Genomic DNA, 22,500 nt, shown 5'->3' with positions numbered 1-22,500 from the left:
ACGGTGCAATAGATCGGGTTTGTTTGGTCCGAATCTTGACATTATTGTTAGTTATGGGAGTCACGTGACAAAAGAACTAACGACACGGACCAGAAGATATGAGAGGTGAGCTGCTTATTCCGTTTATCATAATTTGTCCTTAGCTGCATTATCATATTTTCATTATTGAAACTACAGTCGAAGCTGGTGTTGGGGATTTGCTGATTGAAAAAAAAAAATTTATTTCTGATCAAAGGAAAATTACTAAATGACTGAAAAATAGATCCGTTCATTTGATCAACGAGATACAAAGAACCGAATCACTAAAATGACCCGATCCTCGAATCACTAAAAAGCAATGGACCAAGCGTGTCACGTTATAAAGCAAGCCAGTTGCGCATGCGCAGATGACACAACATGAACTAGTCAATTTCTAATGTCCTTGGGTGCGTTTTCGTTTTATCTTATTTCAGAAAATTATCACAGGTTTGCTACAGACAATAAAAAATATTTAACAGAAAAGACTCGATTAAAGACTCGTTGTTGCTGAACCACAATCCGACGGACCATCACTTACACTTAGCGTTGGGATATTGGGAAAGATAAAACAAAGCCACGTTCTGTACACGTGTGTGCGTCTACAATCGTGGCATTTTGAAGAAGAACCGCATAGGGGTGTGATACCCAGATGTTTGGTTTTTGTGCAGAATAGAATAGAATAGAATAGAATACGGCAGCATTGTATACTCGGTTGCGCAGCCTCTTGCGCAGACTTGACGCTCACGAACATGTGCTCGCGTGTTGGAGTGGTACGACAATGCGCAGCTCCTCCACCCTGCTGTTCCTGACACTTCACACACCTCACAGCACTGCAGCGAAATTCTGGCTGCACCCCAACCACACACACACATACACACACACACACATCACAGCACTCGCTGTACAGGGTCAAGGGTGGAGAATATTCGCTTTTTACTGAAACTGTCATGTTGTATTAGGGCACCTATTATATATATATATATATATATATATATATATATATATATATATATATATATATATAAAATATACAATATATATTTATTAGAGCCCAAAATTAAGTATACTCGTATAGTTTTGTAAAATAGTACGCACCACACTCATTAGATTATTTCACAACATTATTTCATGCACGTTTTGGGACAGAGCCAGGAAACACGCTTGCGTTTTAATGTCTCAACCCGCGGCCTAAGCACCGCCCACTTCTGCACGACGTCACCACATAGCTCCAATGCGATTGGTTCTCTCGTCCGTCAATCAGCGCTCATTCCCTGCGAACAGGGAAGAGCGGGTTTAGCTAAGAAAATGATAAGGTCATTTTGAATTACCAGGAGCTCCAGTGAGTCCGCCGTTTCCACATCATACATACACATTCAGGGAGAAAAGAATATATATCCAATCAATTAATAATAATAATGGAGCAGGTGAAGCGGCGACGGATCCCAGCGCGAATTGATTTATAAATAATAAAGGGAGGTTCGGTGATAATCTGATCAAGGTGGGGGATTGGACGGAGAGCCGGTGCTGACACATCGGGACGGACTGCGGAGGCACACGAGGCGAGGTAACGCGTTTCATTCCGGATGATTTCAAACCGTGCTTTTTTTATTGTAGTTTTTTTTTTTTTTAAGACGCGATGGACATCCGTTTCCGGCGTTTTTCTTTACGGATTATTCATTGATTGTGCTCGCGCGTGCACGCCGCGTCTCCCTCCGCTGTCCTCCTCACAACCTTGTCCCCGCCGCCTGAGGATGCTCGCGCCTCTATTTCATTTCTCACAGTTTTATAGCTGATCATAGCGCATTAATATCTTATCCAGCACTTCTGGGGAACCGCATGCTGATAAACAATCGAAAGATTTGTATTATTATGAACGTTAATTGTTGCGAACAGCGCGTTTTTATAGCAGGGCTAGCTCTTCCGCATTGAGCTCGTTGCTTAGGAAACAGAATCTTACCGGAAAGTGTGAGGGTGGTCGTAAATAGGTACATTCTCATCTATTATTGAACGATGTATATGTTTTTCTTTACTCAATGTCCGTTAATGAGTTTAGATATCCTTCTGTTGTGTCTTAGGGAGAAATAGAGTATCTATCTATCTATCTATCTATCTATCTATCTATCTATCTATCTATCTATCTATCTGTCAATCAGATTATTAATTGAAATCATTGGAATTTCATATACTGCAATTATAATTGATGAAAATACACAATGTTCACAACATGGTAGCATTTCTTCTGTATGTTGGATGAAATATGACCATGTTTAATCAAGGCCTATTGGAGAACATGCTGCTTTACAGGATATTTTTAAATATGCAATACATTTTGACAGTAAAATCTTAAAATGGAAAATGTTTAAAATAGATCAATATTTTATGAGCATATTGCTGGTGCGTGTTAAAAAGAGTTTTAGTGAAAAATGGTTGTCACAGGAGAGTCTGGACTGCATGGATGGAAATCACAATGGACTTTTATAAAAATGGAGCGAAATAACAGCATTTGTAAATCCTAAACTGGAACAGTTCACTTTTGTTGTACTTCTTCTTTTTTTTCTTTGATAAAAAGTGAATAAAAAAACCCTAAAGTGCACAATGGATTGTTCGTCACCTGTAAGAAATGTAAAAACAGTTCCAACATCGCATGAGAAAAGACGAATGGTAGTCGTGTGTTTTTTACTCGTTTGGTGAGTTTATTCAGACCCAAAACCAATAATTACTCACTCAGTCATTTTGGACGCATACCGACCCGTCACAGAAGCGTCCTCGTTACCAGGTGTACGAGTTTGTGTGAGGATCAATCGCTGGACGTTTTATCCAGACAGGACCTGGACAGAAGATCTGACACGGTTGATGTTACAGATGTTTAATGGCTTTAGGTTAAATAGACGTCTTGTGGTCGGTAAGCGTTTAATGACTATAAGTTTGTTCCTTATAGTTGTAAGTTTCTCTATAATGAGTGATTCAGTGGTGACTGCGGTGAAGGAAAAACTCCCTGAGCTGGTATGAGGAAGAAACCACGAGAGGAACCAGACTCAGAAGGGAACCTCATCCTCAACACCGGATGTCCATAATTCCGTCCATCACAGTTGATTCCTAGAAATCCGAGGAGAGCGTTAATTATTACTGGTTTAATAAATAAAGTGAGATCTACAGTATCTACACGCTGACTGCACTACGGCCCAGAATAGAGCACACGTTTCTCACATTTAATCTCCACGATAAACACCAATCTCACGCCGATAGGCATTCGAGCCACGCCCACATGAACTCATAAACTCATAAAGTGTATTATTAACTTGTTAACATGAGCTGGTCTGTGTATTTCCCAGGGTGAAGATCTGGACAGAAGGTGCAGAAGGAGAACGTATAAGGGTTCCACTCCAGCAACTTAACAAGGTAAGTTCAGAACCTTCCTTTGTGTGTGTGTGTGTGTGTGTGTGTGTGTGTGTGTGTGTGTGTGTGTGTGTGTAAATCAGAGGTGGTAAAAGTCCTTCATCCTTCACTCAGTAGAAGTGCAGATACTGATGATTTAAAAGACTCTGGTTCAAGTTGAAGTTCTGACTGCACCTGTTTGTGTCACGCTGTAACTGAACCTCACGTCATATTAATATAAAATAATTAAAATGTTCTCTAATGAATGTATCCAGACTGAAGATCCACCATATAGAACACAAGCAGAGAAAAGATGATGATGATGATCAGGAATGTCTCTGTTCTCAGTCATGTTCTCATCACTGACTCCCTCTGTCTCATCCACGTTAACCCCAAACTTCTTACTGCCTTCTGCCTGCTCATTGTGAGCTTCAGAAACTAGTCTACGTCTGTGGTGTGTGTGTGTGTGAGAGACAGGAGATGATCCACCAGTGGATTAAAAAAGCTGCTCAATGACATGAAACATGCTGATGTGCTGAAAACGGTGCAGTGAGAAGAAAAATATTGATGATGTCACCAAATAGATTAAAACTAAAGTAACGTCTGGTGCGAAACTGTAAGAAGTAGAAAGAACAGAAATTTGTGTAAAAATGAGCGAAATTAAAAAGTTGTGAAAAAGTACGCTCGCTCAGTCTGCACCGGCGGGGGCGGGGGCGGGGGGTCAGTCGGGGGGTAAAACCGGACTATAGAGCGGAGTAGAACTGTACCATTTCTATTCTGTGTCTGAACTGCAAGTGTTTTTCTGGCCCAGGAGTTTGGTGTCCACCCGGGTGTGGGCGTGTTCGTGTTTATGTTTACTCGAGCACAGGATGTTCACGCTGATGACTTCCTGTAAACCTCGCGGACTTCATCCTGCTGTCTTCTGATTCATCTCATTTATATCAAACGATTTGTTCATTTCCTGATCCGAATCACAGACCCGCACTACACAGCCGCCCTTCCACGTGCACTACATCCAAAACAGGGCACGGTCTGTAATTACTGTATGTGTTGTAGCTGTAAGAAGTCGCTGGTTTTCGACGGACTAGCAGACGGTGATGCGTTTCCTGTTTGCAGACGGTGATGCGTTTCCTGTTTGCAGACGGTGATGCGTTTCCTGTTTGCAGACGGTGATGCGTTTCCTGTTTGCAGACGGTGATGCGTTTCCTGTTTGCAGACTGTGATGCGTTTCCTGTTTGCAGACTGTGATGCGTTTCCTGTTTGCAGACTGTATTATTGATTTAAGCTCCGGTTTGATTTCTCTTTAAAGAAAATGGCGTCAGACGAAAGGTTTCAGCATCATAGAAAAATGATCGTCACATTTGTTCGTCGCGTGCTAGCTTGTGTGTGTGTGTGTGTGTTTGTGTGTGTACGGTATGTGTAGCGTCACCATGGCAACTTGAAAGTAAACTTAAAATCACAAGTTTGGTTAAAGCGATACAAAATCTCACTGCTGATGTGAGTGTAGGAGTAATAAAATCCTGTGTGTGTGTGTGTGTGTGTGTGTGTGTGTGTGTGTGTGTGTGTGTGTGTGTGTGAGACGGCGTGATGGTTAATTTATTAACGTGAGGAGGAGACGTGAGTGTGGGCCTCGACTCTTTACCCTGACGAGTTATAAAGCAGGTTAAAGGTCACGGATTACGTTTCTGCTCACATCATTCTCACCGTCCTGCTTTATCTTTCATTTCCCTCTGTATTATAACACGTGTTCAGTCCAAACATCTCCACGCTCACGTCTCCATGCTCACGTCTCCATGCTCACGTCTCCATGCTCACGTCTCCACGCTCACGTCTCCACGCTCACGTCCCCACGCTCACGTCCCCACGCTCACGTCTCCACGCTCACGTCTCCACGCTCACGTCTCCATGCTCACGTCTCCACGCTCACGTCTCCACGCTCACGTCCCCACGCTCACGTCACGTCTCCGCTCCACAGTACCTACTGCACTTTTTATATCACAAAAAGAATCGATGGTGATGATGATGTGTAATATTTAAACATGTCCTTATTATTATTGTGTGTGTGTGTGTGTGTGTGTGTGTGTGTGTAGAATGTTGCGGCTGGCGTGTACCACCATCCTGCTGTTCGTGCTCAGGTTGCTCCTGGCTTTGCCCTGGCTTCAGGTTCTTCCTGCCATCCTCATCTTCTTTCTGGGAACAGGAGGATGGAACTCTCTGCGTGTCTTCATGAAGACCATCGGCCGAGACCTGCAGTAAGTGTGACAGCGTGATCATGTGACTTTACACTTCCTGGTTTTACACGTCTGATGTCCTGTCTTTACATGTCCTAGTTTTACACATCAGGACATCAGACGTGTAAAACTAGCATGTGGAAGGCCAGGAGGACGTCCTAGTTTTCTAGATTCTAGTTCTTCCTGTCTTTACACATTCTAGATGTTCACGTCTTGACTTCACATGTTCACGTAGCCTGCATACTGGCTTTACACGTCCCAGTGTTACATATTATACGTTCTAGTTTACACGTCATGGCTGTAAAGAATTCTGTCTCGAATCACCAGACCGCGTATTTTTGTTCGATCCGATCATCACGACATTTATTCTAAACGTCCAGCAGAACTACTGCAGAACTTAAAAATAACCCTGTTTCGTTTCAGGAGTCTTTTGTTTCATACCAGTAACAAATTATTATTATTGAAAATAATAAAGTGTAATTATATATTTTTTTATTTACATTTTAATGAATTTATTCTGGATTATTTGTTTTAAAGCACAGATTATTGCTTAAAGATAAAATGATTTCTATAAACTACATTGTTTAATATTTAAAATGATATATTTGTATGTAAACGTTTGTCAGTGATTTTATTTGTTTTACTTACGAGGTCTGTTCAGATCAAGACCACTTTTAGCAAACACAATACAGTGGATTTGAATATTATTCACACACTCACACACACACACACACACACACACATGCTGATGCATTTGAATATGAAAATATTACAAATCAACATTCAAACTGTCACACTGGTCCTGAAATCTCTGTAAAGGAAATACAACAAAATAATCTTTATGATAATAAACTGAAAATTTGTATTTTATTTTAATGATTTTTTTAAATATTTATTTATATTTAATAATAATAATAATAAACATAAACAATCAGCTGTAAGATTAAAACCACTGATGGGTGACATGAAGAATGCAGATGATCTCATTACCATGGTATCTGTAAGAGAAGTCAGTTGTAGAAGTTGATGTGTTGGAAGCAGGAGAAATGGGTGTGACTGCGTTTCACTAGGAATATCATGAGATGTCCAGACGTCTGAAACGGCAAATATTGTGGGGTAGATCCTGGTGTGCAGGGGTTAATACCTACTAAAACTGCTCAGAGAAAGGAGAACTGGTGACTGGGCATCAGGGGCTCAATGCTAGAAGGTCTGGTCTGATTCCAGAGAAGATCTCCTGTAGCACAACCTGCTGAAGAGAATAATGCTGGTGCTGATAGGAAGGAATCAGGACACAAAGAGCTGCACAGCGATCAGAGCGCCCATGCTGACCCTGACCACCATCTACAGCTCCTACTGTGGACATACAAAATGGCACCATGGAGCAGTAGAAGAAGGAGATCTGGTATGATGAATCACATTTTCTTCTCCATCATGTGGACATGTAAACCTTGGGTCCTAGTGCTCATGTGGGGTTTCTTTGATGTTACCTACCACCTACATGAACATTGTACCAGACCACCTGCAGTTACACCCCTTCATGGTAACAGTGTTAGATAAAGGGGCGTGTCTTCTTTCAGCAGGTTCAAACACAAACGGTTCAGGAACTGTTCATGACTTGACTTCTGAATTCCTCAATCTGATCAAGCGTCTATCAGACGTCCTGGAGAAACATGTCTGTTCCATGGAGGCTTCACTGCACCACTTACAGGAAAGATCTGCTGCCCATGTTTTGGTGTGAGATACCACACACACACACCTTCAGGTCCTGGTAATCCGCTTTACTCAGTCCTGCAGCTCCAGATGGAGGGGTTTCACTCGAACCTGTCAATCTGCTCTGTCCTGTTCTACAGGATGTGAAGAAACTAAAAGGTGGATTTTTTTTCTTCTGAAAAACCCAGACAGGTTGGACTTGTTCCCTGGAGACGCTCAGCTGCAGGGAGTGGAGGATGTGTGGGGAGTTACAGACCACACAATGGGCTGTTCTACAGTTCTGCTTCTAGAACAGAACTGTAGATCATTAGTCCATGATGTTTGTTACGCCACACCAGCCGACTTTTCCACGAGGGTTTTAAACAGTGTAACACTTCCTGTTCCGTTATAGAGCGCGTGTTTCAGTGTCGCGGTAAAAATCAAATATAACAAACACTGAAAAGGTGAAATTGTATTTTACAGTTTAAAATATTTATTTATATAAATTTCACATTATAATAACAAAAGTTTTTGAATTTTTTGGTATTAAATAAAATAATTTTTTAATTTTTTAAATGAAATTATATATTTTATATAATTTAATATATATATTTTTTTTCATTTATTTATTTATTTATTAGATTTATTTCCACTTAGATTTTATACTTGTGCATTCTATTGCATTTTATTTTACGACTTTTAGGTTTTACTGTTCATGTATTTAAATTTTTTTCCCTAAAACTGTTTTATAAAATTTTGTGAAAGTTACTTACCGCAGCTTTAATTCGTATAAGATGTATGTGAGATGAAGCCCTGCCTCTGACCCTCATCACGTTTGTTCCTCACAGTGCAGCCGGAGTTCTGCTGAAAGTGAAGCTGAACGTGAAGAGACACCTGCGCCAACATAACACCATCCCCAAGATCTTCTCTGAGACGGTGCAGAAGTACGGAGAGAAGACGGCGCTGATCTTCGAGGGCACGGGAGAGCACTGGAGCTTCAGACAGCTGGACGAGTACTCGAACCGCGTGGCCAACCTGCTGCTGCAGCGCGGCTTCAGGGAGGGAGACGTGGTGGCTCTGTTCATGGAGAACCGCTCGCAGTACGTGGGCCTGTGGCTCGGCATGGCCAAGATCGGCGTCGAGGCGGCGCTCATCAACTTCAACCTGCGTCTGGAGGCCCTGGTGCACTGCATCAACATCTCCAACGCCAAGGCCGTGGTGTTCGGCAGCGAGCTGACAGACGGTGAGGGACGCAAACCACCTTGAGCCCAAACACGTCGGCAGAATAATTAATTACATCAGTTACTGCATTCTGATGTTTTATTGAGCGTTTTATCATCAAATGTCTAATTAAGCACCGCTCGTTAAAGATGATCTAAAGCCTGTTAGATCAGAGGAATATAATGGAGAATGAGTGTAAATGTAAGTTGCTCTGAATAAGAGCTTCTGGCTGAAGCTGTAACTGTAAATGCATGAAGGAAACCAGAGGGTTATGTGATGAACTGATAAATGTGTATCATGGAAAGAAAAAGAGAGCAAGATATAAAATTAAATCTGGCTGGAGAACAGGATGGAAGTGAAAGTCGGTTAGTCACCCGAGCGCTCTGGATAATTGTGAAAGAGCATTTATGGCGTAATCTGATGATCATCTGAATCATCAGGGTGAAAGGTCCTTCAAACACGATGTATATGAAAGGTTATGAAGGTAAGGAGTCTCCAGTGTCAGCATTTTTGTCTTAATGGATCAAAGTATGCTGTTATTTATTAAATACAGAACTGTAACAGTTGCTGTGGTGAACGAGGAGTAAAACACTCAAAAACGTGCTGCTAGAGGAAAATAATCAACTCCAGGGAGGGGGGTCATTTCATATAAATTAAAAAATGATACTCATGAATATGTAAATAGGACATACACGCATGCATCACTGGCAGCATCTCGGAGCTGTTTAGATAAATAAAAAAAAATATCAAACTTATTTTGAGTTTTTATGAAATAAATACTAAATATCTCTCTCTCTCTTTCTCTCTCTCTCTCCCTCCCTCCCTCTCTCTCTCTCCCTCCCTCAGCGCTGTGTGAAGTGCACAACTCCATGGGGAAAACAGTAAAGCTTTTCTGTTCTGGTGATTGGGATCCCAAACGTGTACCCGAAGGAACCGAGTGTTTAGAGCCCCTCATTCAGGCCACACCCACAAACAAACCCAGCCAACCACAACGCAGCTTCACCGGTACGTCACCCAATCACACGCAGAGAACTCGTCCTGAGGTGTTAAAGGTGCACATGTTTCTGAAATCTGATCTGATTTTCCCCGTTAGATCGTCTCTTCTACATTTACACATCTGGAACCACTGGACTGCCCAAAGCAGCCATTGTCGTCCACAGCAGGTAACAAAAAACAGTTTGTCTATTCTCTTCTCTTCCTCCTCATCTGCTCATTTTCTCTTTTCTTTCCTTCTATGCTCTATTATTTCATCTCTACTACTTTTTAGTATGCTTCTACTTTTGAATTTGTATGCTGTTCTTACCTTTTTTATTTGTTCTTTACTTTTTTTTGTTCTATTTTCTTTTCTCTTCATAATCTTTTTTATAATCTTATCTTTTTTCTGTTCATCTTTCTCTCTTCTCCTGTCTGTCTATGTTTTCTTAATTTTATCTCTGATTTCACTCACATTCACGTGTGTGTGTGTGTGTGTGTGTGTGTGTGTGTGTGTGTGTGTGTGTGTGTGTGTGTGTGCGCTCTGTAGGTATTACCGTATGGCTGCTCTGGTGTATTACGGGTTCAGGATGAGGTCTGAGGACGTGATGTATGACTGTCTCCCTCTTTATCACTCTGCAGGTGAGATACTGAACACTTCCTATCAGATAAACTATAACAGGAAGTCTGCGAACGAGGTCACTTCCTTTTTCACACTTGAATAGTTCCCTAGTCAAAATACTGAACTGGTTGTTGCCTATTTATCTGTCTAATCTGAGGAGGTGTGGCCTGTGTATCATCTTAAATGAGGAGGCATGGCCTGTGTATCAGTCTTAAATGAGGAGGCGTGGCCTCTATCTGTCTTAAATGTGGCCTCAGTGTCTGTTTGAATTGAGGAGGCGTAGCCGATATCTCTTCAACATAGGAGGCGTGGCCTCTTTCTCTAATGGAGGGGGTGTGGCCTATTTTGTCTTTGTCCTAACTGAAGTATGAATAAGAGAAGTGTATCATACAGTACAGTTCAGTTCATCTTTTCAGTTTTGTTTCAGACGTGCATGTTTGTTGTTCCAGGTTTGATATTTCAGTTGGAATGTACTGTATTATTATTTCAGACTTACGTGATTGTTGTGTTGTTTTCGGTTGTTCCAGGAAACATCGTGGGCGTCGGTCAGTGTCTGATCCACGGCATGACCGTCGTCATCAGGAAGAAGTTTTCAGCGTCCAAATTCTGGGAGGACTGTATCAAATACAACTGCACGGTAAGAGTGAGACTCGGACAAACCCATCTGTCTCGTTACAGAGTTAACTCCGCCCCTTCAGTCAGAGAAACGTTAGTGAGGAACTTGGATTTCAAGATTTCCTGTCTTGATCCGAACAGAAAAAGAAAAACCCCATAGTTTGAAAGTAGTGCCCTTATTCCCTTCCCCTACCCGGATTACAGTGCATTGTGGGAATTCCTTACTGGTTAATGGTATGATTTGGAACTGGAAAAAGACTTCCTGTCTCTCTCCCTCTATCACACAGATTGTGCAGTATATCGGTGAGATCTGTCGGTATTTGTTGAACCAGCCGGTGCGGGACGTGGAGCAGCACCACCGCGTGCGCATGGCGCTGGGGAACGGACTCCGGCAGTCCATCTGGGAGGAGTTCATGCAGCGTTTCAACATCCCGCAGATCGCAGAGTTCTACGGAGCCACAGAGTGTAACTGCAGCCTCGGCAACTTCGATAACAAGGTGACTGGATGAGAGAGAGTAATACACACACACACACACACACACACACACACCTTCCTCTGGTATCCAGTTCTCATAGCTAATGCATTCTACACTAATGCAGTGTAGGGGTGTGTGTGTGTGTGTGTGTTGGACACGTTCCAAACGATGGATATCCAGAATATTCTAAAACCTCTATGCTGCAGAATCCTGGATCCTGATTGGTGTTGATTAATTCTTTGGAACAGCAGCTGTGAAACGTTATTTCCATAGCAACAGTGCATTACATTTACGTGTGTGTGTGTGTCTCTAGACGGGTGCATGTGGCTTTAACAGCAGAATCCTGCCCTACGTCTACCCCATCCGTCTGGTCCGCGTGGACGAGGAGACCATGGAGCTCATCAGAGGACCAGATGGAGTGTGTATACCATGTGGTCCAGGTATATATATACACACACACACACACACACACACACACACACACACACACACACTTTTGTAGTTGTTTCACTTTTTTATTGCTTTGAGATAGTCTATTGTGAAAATTGACTTTTCCACTACATACTGCAGTGTTATTATAAAGCATTTCCACCAAAACAGAGAAGCCCCGCCCACTTTCACAGGGAGAATTGTGTGATATCAAACAAACACAGACTCACTTTCTGTCCTCCAGGTGAACCGGGGCAACTGGTGGGCAGAATCATCCAGAACGACCCCCTGAGACGCTTCGACGGCTACGTAAACCAGTCCGCCACCAGTAAAAAGATCGCACACAGCGTCTTTAAGAAAGGGGACAGTGCGTACCTGTCAGGTGAGTGTTCACCACGGTCACCCCAGAGCTCCGGGTGTGTGTTCTTTAAGATATCAAGGGGTATAAAGTGTTTCTTGCGGCACCAAGTGTTCCCCATGGGACATTAAGAGTTCCCTAAGGGTTAAAAAAAAGTTCAAATGAATAAGTAGTTCCACAAAGGGGTTCCACCTCAAGGGGGCAGTACAGAGTTCTTTAAGGGACAAGGAGAGTTCCTTTTGGAACACCAAAAAAGGATAAAAGGAAGAAGGAAAGAATGAACCGTGATTGATGTTTGTAGCCCGTTCACGGTTCTCCTGATGTTCTGCAGGAGATGTTCTGGTGATGGACGAGTTCGGCTACATGTACTTCAGAGATCGCACGGGAGATACGTTCCGCTGGAAGGGTGAAAACGTCTCCACTACGGAGGTGGAGGGAACACTGAGTCGCCTGCTGGACATGAAGGACGTGGTGGTGTACGGCGTCGAGGTTCCAGGTACTGAGAGTCCACCAAACATCTGCTGCGTTTATTAACTTGTTTATCATCTGTTTGTTTGGAAATAGAGGAATGTTCTTCCTTTCATTTTTCTTCCACCCCAGTTTGTTTAGTGAAAATGGATTATTTATTGATTTGATTGAGAAGCCGATGAGTGCGCTGGTCTTTGTGGATCTGTTGCAACCACAGATTTGGACTCTAATTTCCTGTCATTCCTCACCAGGCGCAGAAGGGAAAGCCGGGATGGCGGCCATCGCAGATCCAGACCACACCACAGACCTGGAGAAGTTCAGCAGGGAGCTGGAGAAGGCGTTGCCCCCGTATGCCCGCCCGGTGTTCCTGCGGTTCCTGCCTGAGGTCAACAAGACGGGTGAGTCCTATTTATACACTTACAAGTCCTCGACCCAAACTCTGGTATTGGAGACTCCTTACATATGGTGTCATTTTAGTTGAGCTGAACGAGCTCAAAAACGATAAACATTTCTCCATCTCGCAGGAACCTTCAAGTTCCAGAAGATGGAGTTACGCCGTGATGGTTTCGACCCCACCGCGATGTCCGATAAGCTCTACTTCCTGGATTGCACTAAAGGACGCTACGTGAACCTGGACGCCGAACTTCACCGTAACATCGCTTCGGGAAAGCAAAAGTTATAAAGAAACCACAGCCGACTCCGCCCACTTCCTCAACCCTCTCTCGTCAGACCAACCTCCAAAGGAAACCACGCCCCCTTGTTACCTCAGCAACTACAGTAAGGGGCAGCAGGAACGTTCATCCTCCCGGCTCGCTTGTCTCTCCATCCATCCCGAGGTGCCCCACCGTCGCCCTCCTGTGGGCAGGACAACGCTCACAAACCGATACGAACACTTTGATACGCATTATGGCACACAGAGAGAGAGGACACGCCTCCTCATGAATCTTGAACTCACCCAAAAAAAAACTTCTGAAGGGAACAAAGCGACACGGAGTGACACGTCACGTGTCGCGTGACCACATAACCACACGCAGCAGAGCAACAGACCGCCATGAAAAAATACGTGACTCATTGTGCAAAATGCTATTTATTTCAAACATAAACCTGCACCAAAAAAAATTTAAGTTGTAGAATAGTGTTTATTTATAAAAAAAAAAAAATGAAAAAAACGGTTACGGGATCGTATCTTGAAAAAAAAACAATCGAATACGTCGCGTGTGTACAGCGTAGGAACGAGTTATTACTGCGCCTGACTACTGATTCCTTCTTCCATACCTGTAGGGGGCAGTGTGTGTGTGTGTGTGTGTGTGTGTGTGTGTGTGTGTGTGTGTGTGTGTGTGTGTGTGTGTGTGTGTGTGTGTGTGTGTGTGTGAGAAGAGAATTGAATGTATCCACATGCAGATCACTGTCCTGTTCATGTCTGATTAATTTTTTTTGCGTAAAGGATCTGGCGCCCGTAGCCACGCCCCCAATACAGGACATGAACAGATATCGAAAGGAACTCCATTAAATGCACGTTTTTTTTTTTTCTTCTCGATCACACACGTGAAGGCTGATAAAGCCTTGTCCTAATCTCATCTCATGCTCCCTTTGTAGGCTCCCTATTCCAAATCCTCCTCATCCAGTTATTCTACATCTACTAGATTTTTCCTTCTTACGACGTAAACACTCCTGAACTTGCTTCTGTCAGCGATAAAATCGAAAACGAGCCGAATGAGTGTCGATTTGTGGGCGTGTTTTTAGCTATAAAACGCTAATAAAATAACGGCTCGTACATTGAAGTGTGTGTGTGTGTGTGTGTGTGTGTGTGTGTGTGTGTGTGTGTGTGTGTGTGTGTGCGCGCACGCATGTCAGCTTGCATTAGCATGAATCACTATTTATCTGATGCAGAAGGAAGCAGGTGGTCGGATTTGATGCAGGTTTTTCGACACTCCGGACTTTCAGACTCGAATGAGCTTTAAATAATTAAGTATAAAAAAGAAAGAAAAACATCTGTGGTTTTTGCTGCACTCTGAACTCTGCTGTGGTGTTTTTTTATTATTTACTTTTTTTTGTCTTTTTGTGAATTGTATTTATTTTCCAGGTTGTTTTTTTAATTGTAATTGAATAACCGGCTTTAATTCTGTTATTGTTTGATTTGTTTTGTTTTGTGTGTGTGTGTGTGTGTGTGTGTGTGTGTGTGTGTGTGTGTGTTTGGGGTTCGGTCCTATGAAAGCAAACATTGTCGTTATGCGACTTTGCAGAGGCCTCTCCTGACTGCTTTAATTACGGTTTAAGGGGGCGGGGCTTGATCGTTTCCTGAGTGCTGATTGGCTACTATAGAAATTACATTCCCAATATGTTCTGATGTAAATTTGTCTCGGATTTTGAACCGGGTCACGGCACCAACGTCAGAATGCATTTTCTGTCCGTCTGATCAGACAATAAAATTATGATCCCTGAGCGTGATCATCATTCCGTTTTACGTCTGAGTTCTTACTCCAGAATCACAAATCGAGTTTGTGTCTTTCTAAACCAGATCTCATAATGCTACTGTAGTATCATGTTCTGACCTGTAGGAGGCAGCGCAGGTCCCCATCCAACCAGAAACTTCATTTCAGAAACTCTGAGCTGATTTCATATTTCTGTGTTGAAACACATTAATGTTAAGAAGTGACTGTGATCTAATCACACATCACTCAGTCACTGTACATGAACCCGCCTTCCGGTGGATTCTGATTGGTTGGCACGGAGAAGCGATTGACTCTGAAAGCTTGGCTTCGGTATTGCGAATAATTAAATTGTTCCAAAATGTTAAACTTTTAACGCTTTAAAAAAATCTCAGGATTTAAAATTCCCGTGTGTATCGGGTTCAGATCCAACTGCTAATCTCCTTACCAGATGTCAGGAGAGCGTGAAGTCGTCCATGTGGCTTTTTTTATACTTTGATTAAATGAAAGTGTACATCGATGTAATTCTGACTTCTGCGAGCAGCTGTAGCTCGTAGTAACGCCCCACGTTATTATCCCTAAACCCCAAACACCGCTCTGTTTGTGCTCGTTTCTGTTTACTCTGGTTGGATTCACAAAGCTCCGCCCCCTGCAGGACACGCCCAGTGTGTTGTGTTCCTGTTCGCTCGCAGAAGTCAAACTCGGCTCTGACGCACAGAACGGCAGCTTCGTTCCTTTACTCTCGTTTCCTTCATGACTTGAGGTTGTTTTATTGTTTATGTTTGAGGTGTTTGACTGCTGCAGAAATTCTGTTCTAGTGATATTTTGTGTTCAAACTTCTATTTTATTTCTTTAATTATTTAATTCTCCAACGTGATGAAGGACCAAGTAGGCTCACTGGTGTGAGTTTTCCTGAGGTATCACTTTTTGGAGGTGGGGTTTTGGGGGTAAGGCATTGGGGGTGGGGTTTTGGGGGCGGGGTTTTGCTTGTTAACTGAAGGTGGATGTCAATTATATAGTTCAAGAACAAAAAAACAAAAAAGATGAAATGCTGTATTTGCAACAAACCAAGTCGGTGGGTGTCCACGCCGTCCCTCACACCGTCCCTCACACTGTCCCTCACGCCGTCCGACTCGCCACCTCTCAGTTTTCCGTTCAGTTCTCAAGAACAATGTCTTAGTTTCAAAAAAAAGGGGGAAAAATGTGTGTGGGATTTGTGGCTTGGTTAGTAAACAGAGCTGTGTGTGTGTGTGTGTGTGTGTGTGTGTGTGTGTGTGTGTGTGTAGGGGAGGTGTGTGAGGTGTGCACGTGGCACTGAAGTCCTCTTGTCTATTACAAGCTGTATATCTGCTTTTCAGAAAAAAAACATCATGGCATCCGAGAGTCAACATTAATTTAAAAAAAATCTAGAAAGTTCTGGCTGTTTTTTTTTTTTTTTTTTAATAGCTTCAAATAAAAATAATTTTTATTTAAATTAAAATATTTTGGTCCATTTTTTTGGTCCAGATTCAATACTGTTGCACCTGCTTTCATATAATAATCATAATAATATTATTACACAATAATAAACCCAATAAAGAAAAGTAAGGAACAGTTATAACATGTTGAACTGATGTCTGAGTTTAAATAATTACGCTTCTTTGCATACAGTCAGTTGCAAATGTTTTGACCCCCTCACGGATCCTGGAAAAATTCTGAAAACAATTTCACTCTGTTCAGAGTTGAGAATCCGGAAAGAAAAAGGGATTGAGGCAGCGTGAAAGACAGACGGAGAGAAATAACAAATATTGTAAAGAAAAATTAGTGGCCATTTTTTATGAAAAAAAAAGGAAAGGATGGAAAGAAGATAGGAAGAAAAAACATTTGAAAGGAAAAAAAAAAGATGTGTAGAAATTACAAAAAAAGAAGGAAATATTTTTGAAAAGAAAACCACAAGAACAAAAATGGAAAAAGAAGAACGAGAAAAAAAAGCCACATGAAGGTCATTTGTATTGTATTTTCTGAATTATGTAAAGAGGTTATAAAAGATTTGAATAAAACATCTCAAAGGAAGAAAAAAGATCATGAGTAAAAGCAAACGAAAGTAAAAAATTAAAACAAAAATCAAAGGTAAGGAATAAAAGGAAAAAAAGGAAAAATGTAAGACATTTTTCTGTTTCATATTCTTCTTCAATTTTTTTATTTACATTTTTTATTTGTTGCTTGTAAAATTACATCTAGGCTCAGGGTGCACAAACTTTTGCACCCATGTGTATGTAAGTGCACAACTCTGCTTATTTTTCCACGCTGACTCACCTTCTCGTGAAAGCTGGCTTTGTTTTGAGCCCATCCCCGTCTCTGATTGGTTGGTTTGGCTGAGTGGGCGGAGCTCCGGGTTCTGGCAGCGTCTTGCTCCAGCTGTTTTTTTGTTCAGTCTGGGTTTTTTTTTCTTTGTGGAGCTCCATGATGATGAAGATCACGCTGGTGAGCATCACCTTGACCGTGCTGCTCCTGATGGAGGTCCATGCTGACGTCCAGCCGCAGAAGAACTTTGATGTGAAGAGGGTGAGAGGAACTTCATGGTGTTTTGAGGAAGAGAAAGTTCTCCTGTGGTGTGTTTGAGGTGGCAATACGGTTCTTCTGTAGGTCAGGTCTGCTTCTTGTTCATCTTCTTGTTAATAGTAGGAAGAAAAGTAAAGAGTAAATTGCTGAGAAGAAAAAAGATCAAACACCTTAATTCTTTTATTTTTATTTATTTTGTATGATTATGCTAATTAGAGCAGCTCCTGTGTTCTTACATCATCCAATATATCATTAATATTAATTAAGCGAACTGCTAATAAACAAACAGATTTACTTCTTACTGTGTTGTGATTTGCAAATTACACAAAATGGGTGGAGTTTGTTTACTGACATCACAATATGAGCTCATGAAGAGAAAGAAAGAAAGAAAGAAAGAAAGAAAGAAAGAAAGAAAGAAAGAAAGAAGACGGTAATAAAAATTTCTTTTAAAAAAGGCATAAAAAAATTCAAAAAGAATTGAACACAAAGAATGAGTATGTTTGTATTTAAGTGTAATGACACAGTGGAACAGCTCTCTATAGTATATTTGTTGTAACTGATGAGGAAATGAATCGTGTGCAGTTCGCAGGTCGGTGGTACCGCGTGGGTTTGGCCTACAACTCGGCCAGCTTCGCTCGGCACAGGAACAAGCTGACGGTGTGTATGGGTGTGGTGGAACCCAAGGAAAATGGAGACGTTCTGATGACTGTGTGGAAAACCAAGTAAGAAAAAAAGCTCTCAAATCCACCTTCATCACCACCTTCAATGCGTTTACCTGCAGGAACCAATCACAGGTGTGCAATTACATGTTTTTGTAGGTGGAGTTTGATTTCAGGTGTAATTTGCAGTCCTGAAATGTCTTATTCCTGAATATCTATATCAGTTGGGTGAAATCATTAAAACATTTTTACAATAAGCCACACCCACAAAACTCAAACACGTGTACAGGCACAGCATCGTCTGTACTTATAAACATTTATGTTTTATGTCATTTTTCTTCTATTTTTCTTTATTTATTCTTAAGTAAATGTAATTGGTCAGTTTTATTTAATAAAATGTAAATATTTGAATATGATAAAGCAGAAGGAATTAGCAGCTAAACAGTGAACGTTTTATTTTTAAACACAAAGCATCAGCTTCCACAGACACACAATGACTCCTACTCCTTCTATAGGGTGCCATTACTTTTGTCCACATTGAAAGTGCTGAACTGAATCAAACTTTATTACCAGTAACTTAAAGTGTCGCTGATTATATCAGTGATATTACAGAAGTGTGTTAAGAGAAAGTGTGAGATCATCATAATAACAAACCCAGTGTACTGAATTATATCAGTGCTGAACTTCATGCTGGATCAGTAGTGAAGTGAATCACAAGAAGGATCAGCACTGAACAGTCCATCAGATCAGATCAGTGCTCATCAGATCAGATCCTATCTGTGCTCATCAGATCAGATCATATCTGTGCTCATCAGATCAGATCCTATCTGTGCTCATCAGATCAGATCAGATCAGTGCTCATCAGATCAGATCATATCTGTGCTGAACTGAATCGTATCAGAAAAGATGTGAATCAAAGTGAATACATTTTTTTTTTTTAATATTCCGGGTCTGTGTGCAGGTCCTCAGTCTGCCAAAAAGAGGTCTACAAATATGAGAAGACGTCTGTACCTGGCGTGTTTACATACTTCAGCACACGTTAGTACCTCACCCTCACCCTCACGTGTGTGTGTGTGTGTGTGTGTGTGTGTGTGTGTGTGTGTGTGTGTGTGTGTGAGAGAGAGAAGGTGTGTTTGTGCTGGTCTGTGTGGTGGTGTGTGATGGTGTGTGATGGTGTGTGTGTGTGTGTGTGTGTGTGTGTGTGTGTGTGTGTGTGTGTGTGTGAGATGATGTGTTTGTGTTGGTCTGTGTGATGGTGTGTTGGTGTGTGATGGTGTGTGTGTGGTGTGTGATGGTGTGATGGTGTGTGTGTGTGTGTGTGTGTGTGTGTGTGTGTGTGTGTGTGTGTGAGATGATGTGTTTGTGTTGGTCTGTGTGATGGTGTGTTGGTGTGTGGGATGGTGTGTGTGTTGGTGTGTGATGGTGTGTGCTTGATTGTGTGTGTGTTGGTGTGTGTGATGGTGTGTTGGTGTGTGTGTGTGTGTGTGTGTGTGTGTGTGTGTGTGTGTGTGTGTGTGTGTGTGTGTGTGAGATGGTGTGTGCGTGATTATGTGTGTGTGTGTGTGTGGTGTGTGTGTGTGTGTGTGTGTGTGTGTGTGTGTGTGTGTGTGTATGTGTGTGTGTGTGTGTGTGTGTGTGTGTGTGTGTGTGTGTGTGTGTGTGTGTGTGTGATGGTGTGTGTGTGTGTGTGTGTGTGTGTGTGTGTGTGATGGTGTGTTGGTGTGTGATTATGTGTGTGTGATGGTGTGTGATCTCCCAGGACACAGTCGGGTGAAGGACATCACTGTGGTGGAAACGAACTACAACGAGTTTGCCATCATTTATAAACACAGGAAGTTTAACAGGGAATTCACTCAGGTGTCTCTGTACAGTGAGTCAATCATTCACACACACACACACACACACACACACACACACACACACACACACACACATATATGCACACACACACACACACACACTAATACACACACACACTAATACACACACACACAGAAATACACACACAAACACACACACACTAACAGATACACTAACACACACACACACCATCACACACACACACAATCACGCACACCATCAAACACACCAACACACACACACACACACACACACACACACACACACACACACACACACCTTCACACCTTCACACACACATCCTTTTGCCTGTGTTTCAGGTCGCAGTCAGAAGTTGAGATCAGAAGTCACTGAAAGGTTTAAAAATACTCCATGCAACACGGCTTTCCTGAAGAGTCCATTATAATACCACCACCGGCAGGTAACTAACACACACACACACACACACACACACACACACACACACACAGACTAATAAACACACTAATACACAAACACACACACACACACACACACACTAATACACATGCACACACACACACATGGAGAATAATGTGAATAATATACTGTATTACTGGATACAGGCGTGTCATAGTCACGTCATTGCCTACACTTTACGTCTCTCTTCTCAGATAACTGCCCCCCCACACGCCACTGAGTGAGTACACACACACACACACACACACACACACACACACACACACACACACACACACACAGGGTTTATAATATTACAACAGCAGTGCACCTGCAAACTACAGTTTTATTATACTTTAATGAAAGATTGAATTTAATGTAAAAAGAAAGAAGGGTCTAGATTTTTGAAAGGGTTCTACTAAGAAACAAAACTTTAGAACTTTAGAAAAAAACAGTACTCAGTACAATCATTCAACTTCATCATCTTCTTATCACCATCATCAACAACAATTTAAATACTAAAGTGTTTTCCAGAAATAACCCTTAATTATAAAAACAGCTGTTGAGGAACCCATGAAGAACCCTTTAACCTCATTATCTGTAATTATCTAAATGAACAGACTGATTCAATGCTGAGGTTCTACACGCTTTGAGGTTCTTCACTTTAAAAGTTTAGACATTTAACATGTACAGTGGACGGAGAACCACAGCTCCTGTTCATTGTGGTGTGTTTTTCAGTGTAAGTGTGATGTTCTCTCCAAAAGCCTGGGACTGATCTGGATGTCCATCAAGAGAACCCACATCTCCCTCAGCTGTCCATGTTTACCATGTTGCTGGTGTGAAATAGGAGTTTTTGTAAAGCGAGACACGCCACATCCTGAGACGTTTTGCTATTGAATTTAAATAAATGAGATTTATTACTACGGTATAAAAAACAAACATTTTATAGCTTGTGTTATTATTTATCCATAATAACATTTGACAAACTATTTACCTGAAATCTCATCTCTTACCTGGAGTGTGATTTTTAACTATTAACTTACAATGATATAGTATAAGAATAAAAAGGATAATGTTTCTTCTAGCTAGCAAGTGTGTGTGTGTGTGTGTGTGTGTGTGTGTGTGTGTGTGTGTGTGTGTGTGTGTGTCTGTAATAATAATAATAATTATTATTATTATTATTATTATTATTATTATTATTATTATTCCTGGTTTTATTGTGCAGTTTGTTGCTAGTAAAACAGCACTAATTAGCTTCTTGGCTGCTTTGTCCAATATTTCGATGTAATTCCGGTACTTTCCTTTAAACCTTTAACAAAATAAGTGTTGGACAGTAATAAAGTAAATGTAATTCATTGCTGTACTTTAAGTAGTTATTTTTTTTGTATTTTTATTTTACTGAAGTTCATTTGAGGAGATTTTTGCTGTAACTTTCAAATTTCAAAGTCAAATATTTGACTTTTTACTCGACTACATTTACTGAAATCAGTCATTTCTTTTTATATATGAGGATAAAAATGTAACGTGAAACACGCAGCGAGTCACCTCAGGATCGAGCGCACGCTCTGTTTTACACGTGTTCTGAGAGTCACATTCGAGTCTTTACACAGAAACTGAGGTGATTAAATGAAGAATCTTGTGATAAAAATGATCACAGGAACATTATAGTAATAATAAGTCACTACTTTGGACACTTGAGTACATTTGAAGGTAAAAACTTTTGTACTTTTACTCAAGTGAACTTTTAAATAAACACTTTTACTGGAGTCACATTTTACTGAGTGTCTCTACTTTATCTACTACATGTTTTGTGTTCTTCATCCTCCACTGCACAAAAATCACAGCTGAGTGAAAGCACTGACACGGAGGCCATGTTAGATCTGTACTAAACCAGAAAATGCTCTGGAACTTTCCAGAATCTGAATCAGAAAGCGCTTTATTGCGCTCTTTTTCATTTGCAAGGAATTTGTTTCGGTGACAGAAGCTTCTAGTTGCACATTTTTATAAAAGATAAATAAAAGAAAAAGTATAAAAAATGGAATTGCACAATTTAAAAACATTAATTAATGAAATAATAAAACGATTGTTACAGAAAAAAATAAAAATAAATAAAAAGTATA

The 22,500-nt window shown here is 41.3% G+C and overlaps 2 protein-coding genes across 3 annotated transcripts; both read left to right on the top strand.

The window, feature by feature from the left end:
- Window positions 1-1,282: 1,282 nt before the first annotated feature.
- On the top strand, window positions 1,283-14,928 carry slc27a4 (solute carrier family 27 member 4). 2 transcript variants are annotated; one of them, XM_046861842.1, is made up of 14 exons: window positions 1,283-1,582; window positions 3,351-3,417; window positions 5,484-5,645; window positions 8,162-8,556; window positions 9,381-9,539; window positions 9,628-9,697; window positions 10,057-10,148; window positions 10,656-10,765; window positions 11,031-11,240; window positions 11,533-11,659; window positions 11,893-12,030; window positions 12,338-12,502; window positions 12,726-12,872; window positions 12,999-14,928. In XM_046861842.1, the coding sequence occupies exons 3-14, from the start codon at window positions 5,485-5,487 to the stop codon at window positions 13,154-13,156; spliced, it is 1,932 nt and encodes a 643-aa protein (XP_046717798.1). In that variant the 5' UTR covers window positions 1,283-1,582; window positions 3,351-3,417; window position 5,484; the 3' UTR covers window positions 13,157-14,928. The 2 variants fall into 2 exon arrangements, with proteins under 2 accessions (XP_046717798.1, XP_046717799.1); XM_046861843.1 differs by lacking the exon at window positions 1,283-1,582 and adding an exon at window positions 1,717-2,003.
- Window positions 14,929-17,245: 2,317 nt separating this feature from the next.
- ptgdsa (prostaglandin D2 synthase a) lies at window positions 17,246-21,938 on the top strand. Its single transcript, XM_046861846.1, is given in 8 exon segments — window positions 17,246-17,447; window positions 18,027-18,166; window positions 19,065-19,141; window positions 19,863-19,973; window positions 20,284-20,325; window positions 20,328-20,384; window positions 20,596-20,621; window positions 21,119-21,938. Coding segments are annotated over 7 exon segments (555 nt in total). The 5' UTR covers window positions 17,246-17,345; the 3' UTR covers window positions 21,119-21,938.
- The last annotated feature ends 562 nt before the right edge of the window (window positions 21,939-22,500 follow it).

The sequence above is a fragment of the Silurus meridionalis genome, chromosome 11 (assembly GCF_014805685.1).
Source record: "Silurus meridionalis isolate SWU-2019-XX chromosome 11, ASM1480568v1, whole genome shotgun sequence".
In the NCBI taxonomy this organism is placed as follows: Eukaryota; Metazoa; Chordata; class Actinopteri; order Siluriformes; family Siluridae; genus Silurus; species Silurus meridionalis.
The sequence above is the reverse complement of the archived record's forward strand: the minus strand, read 5'-3'. Positions and strand labels throughout refer to the sequence as shown.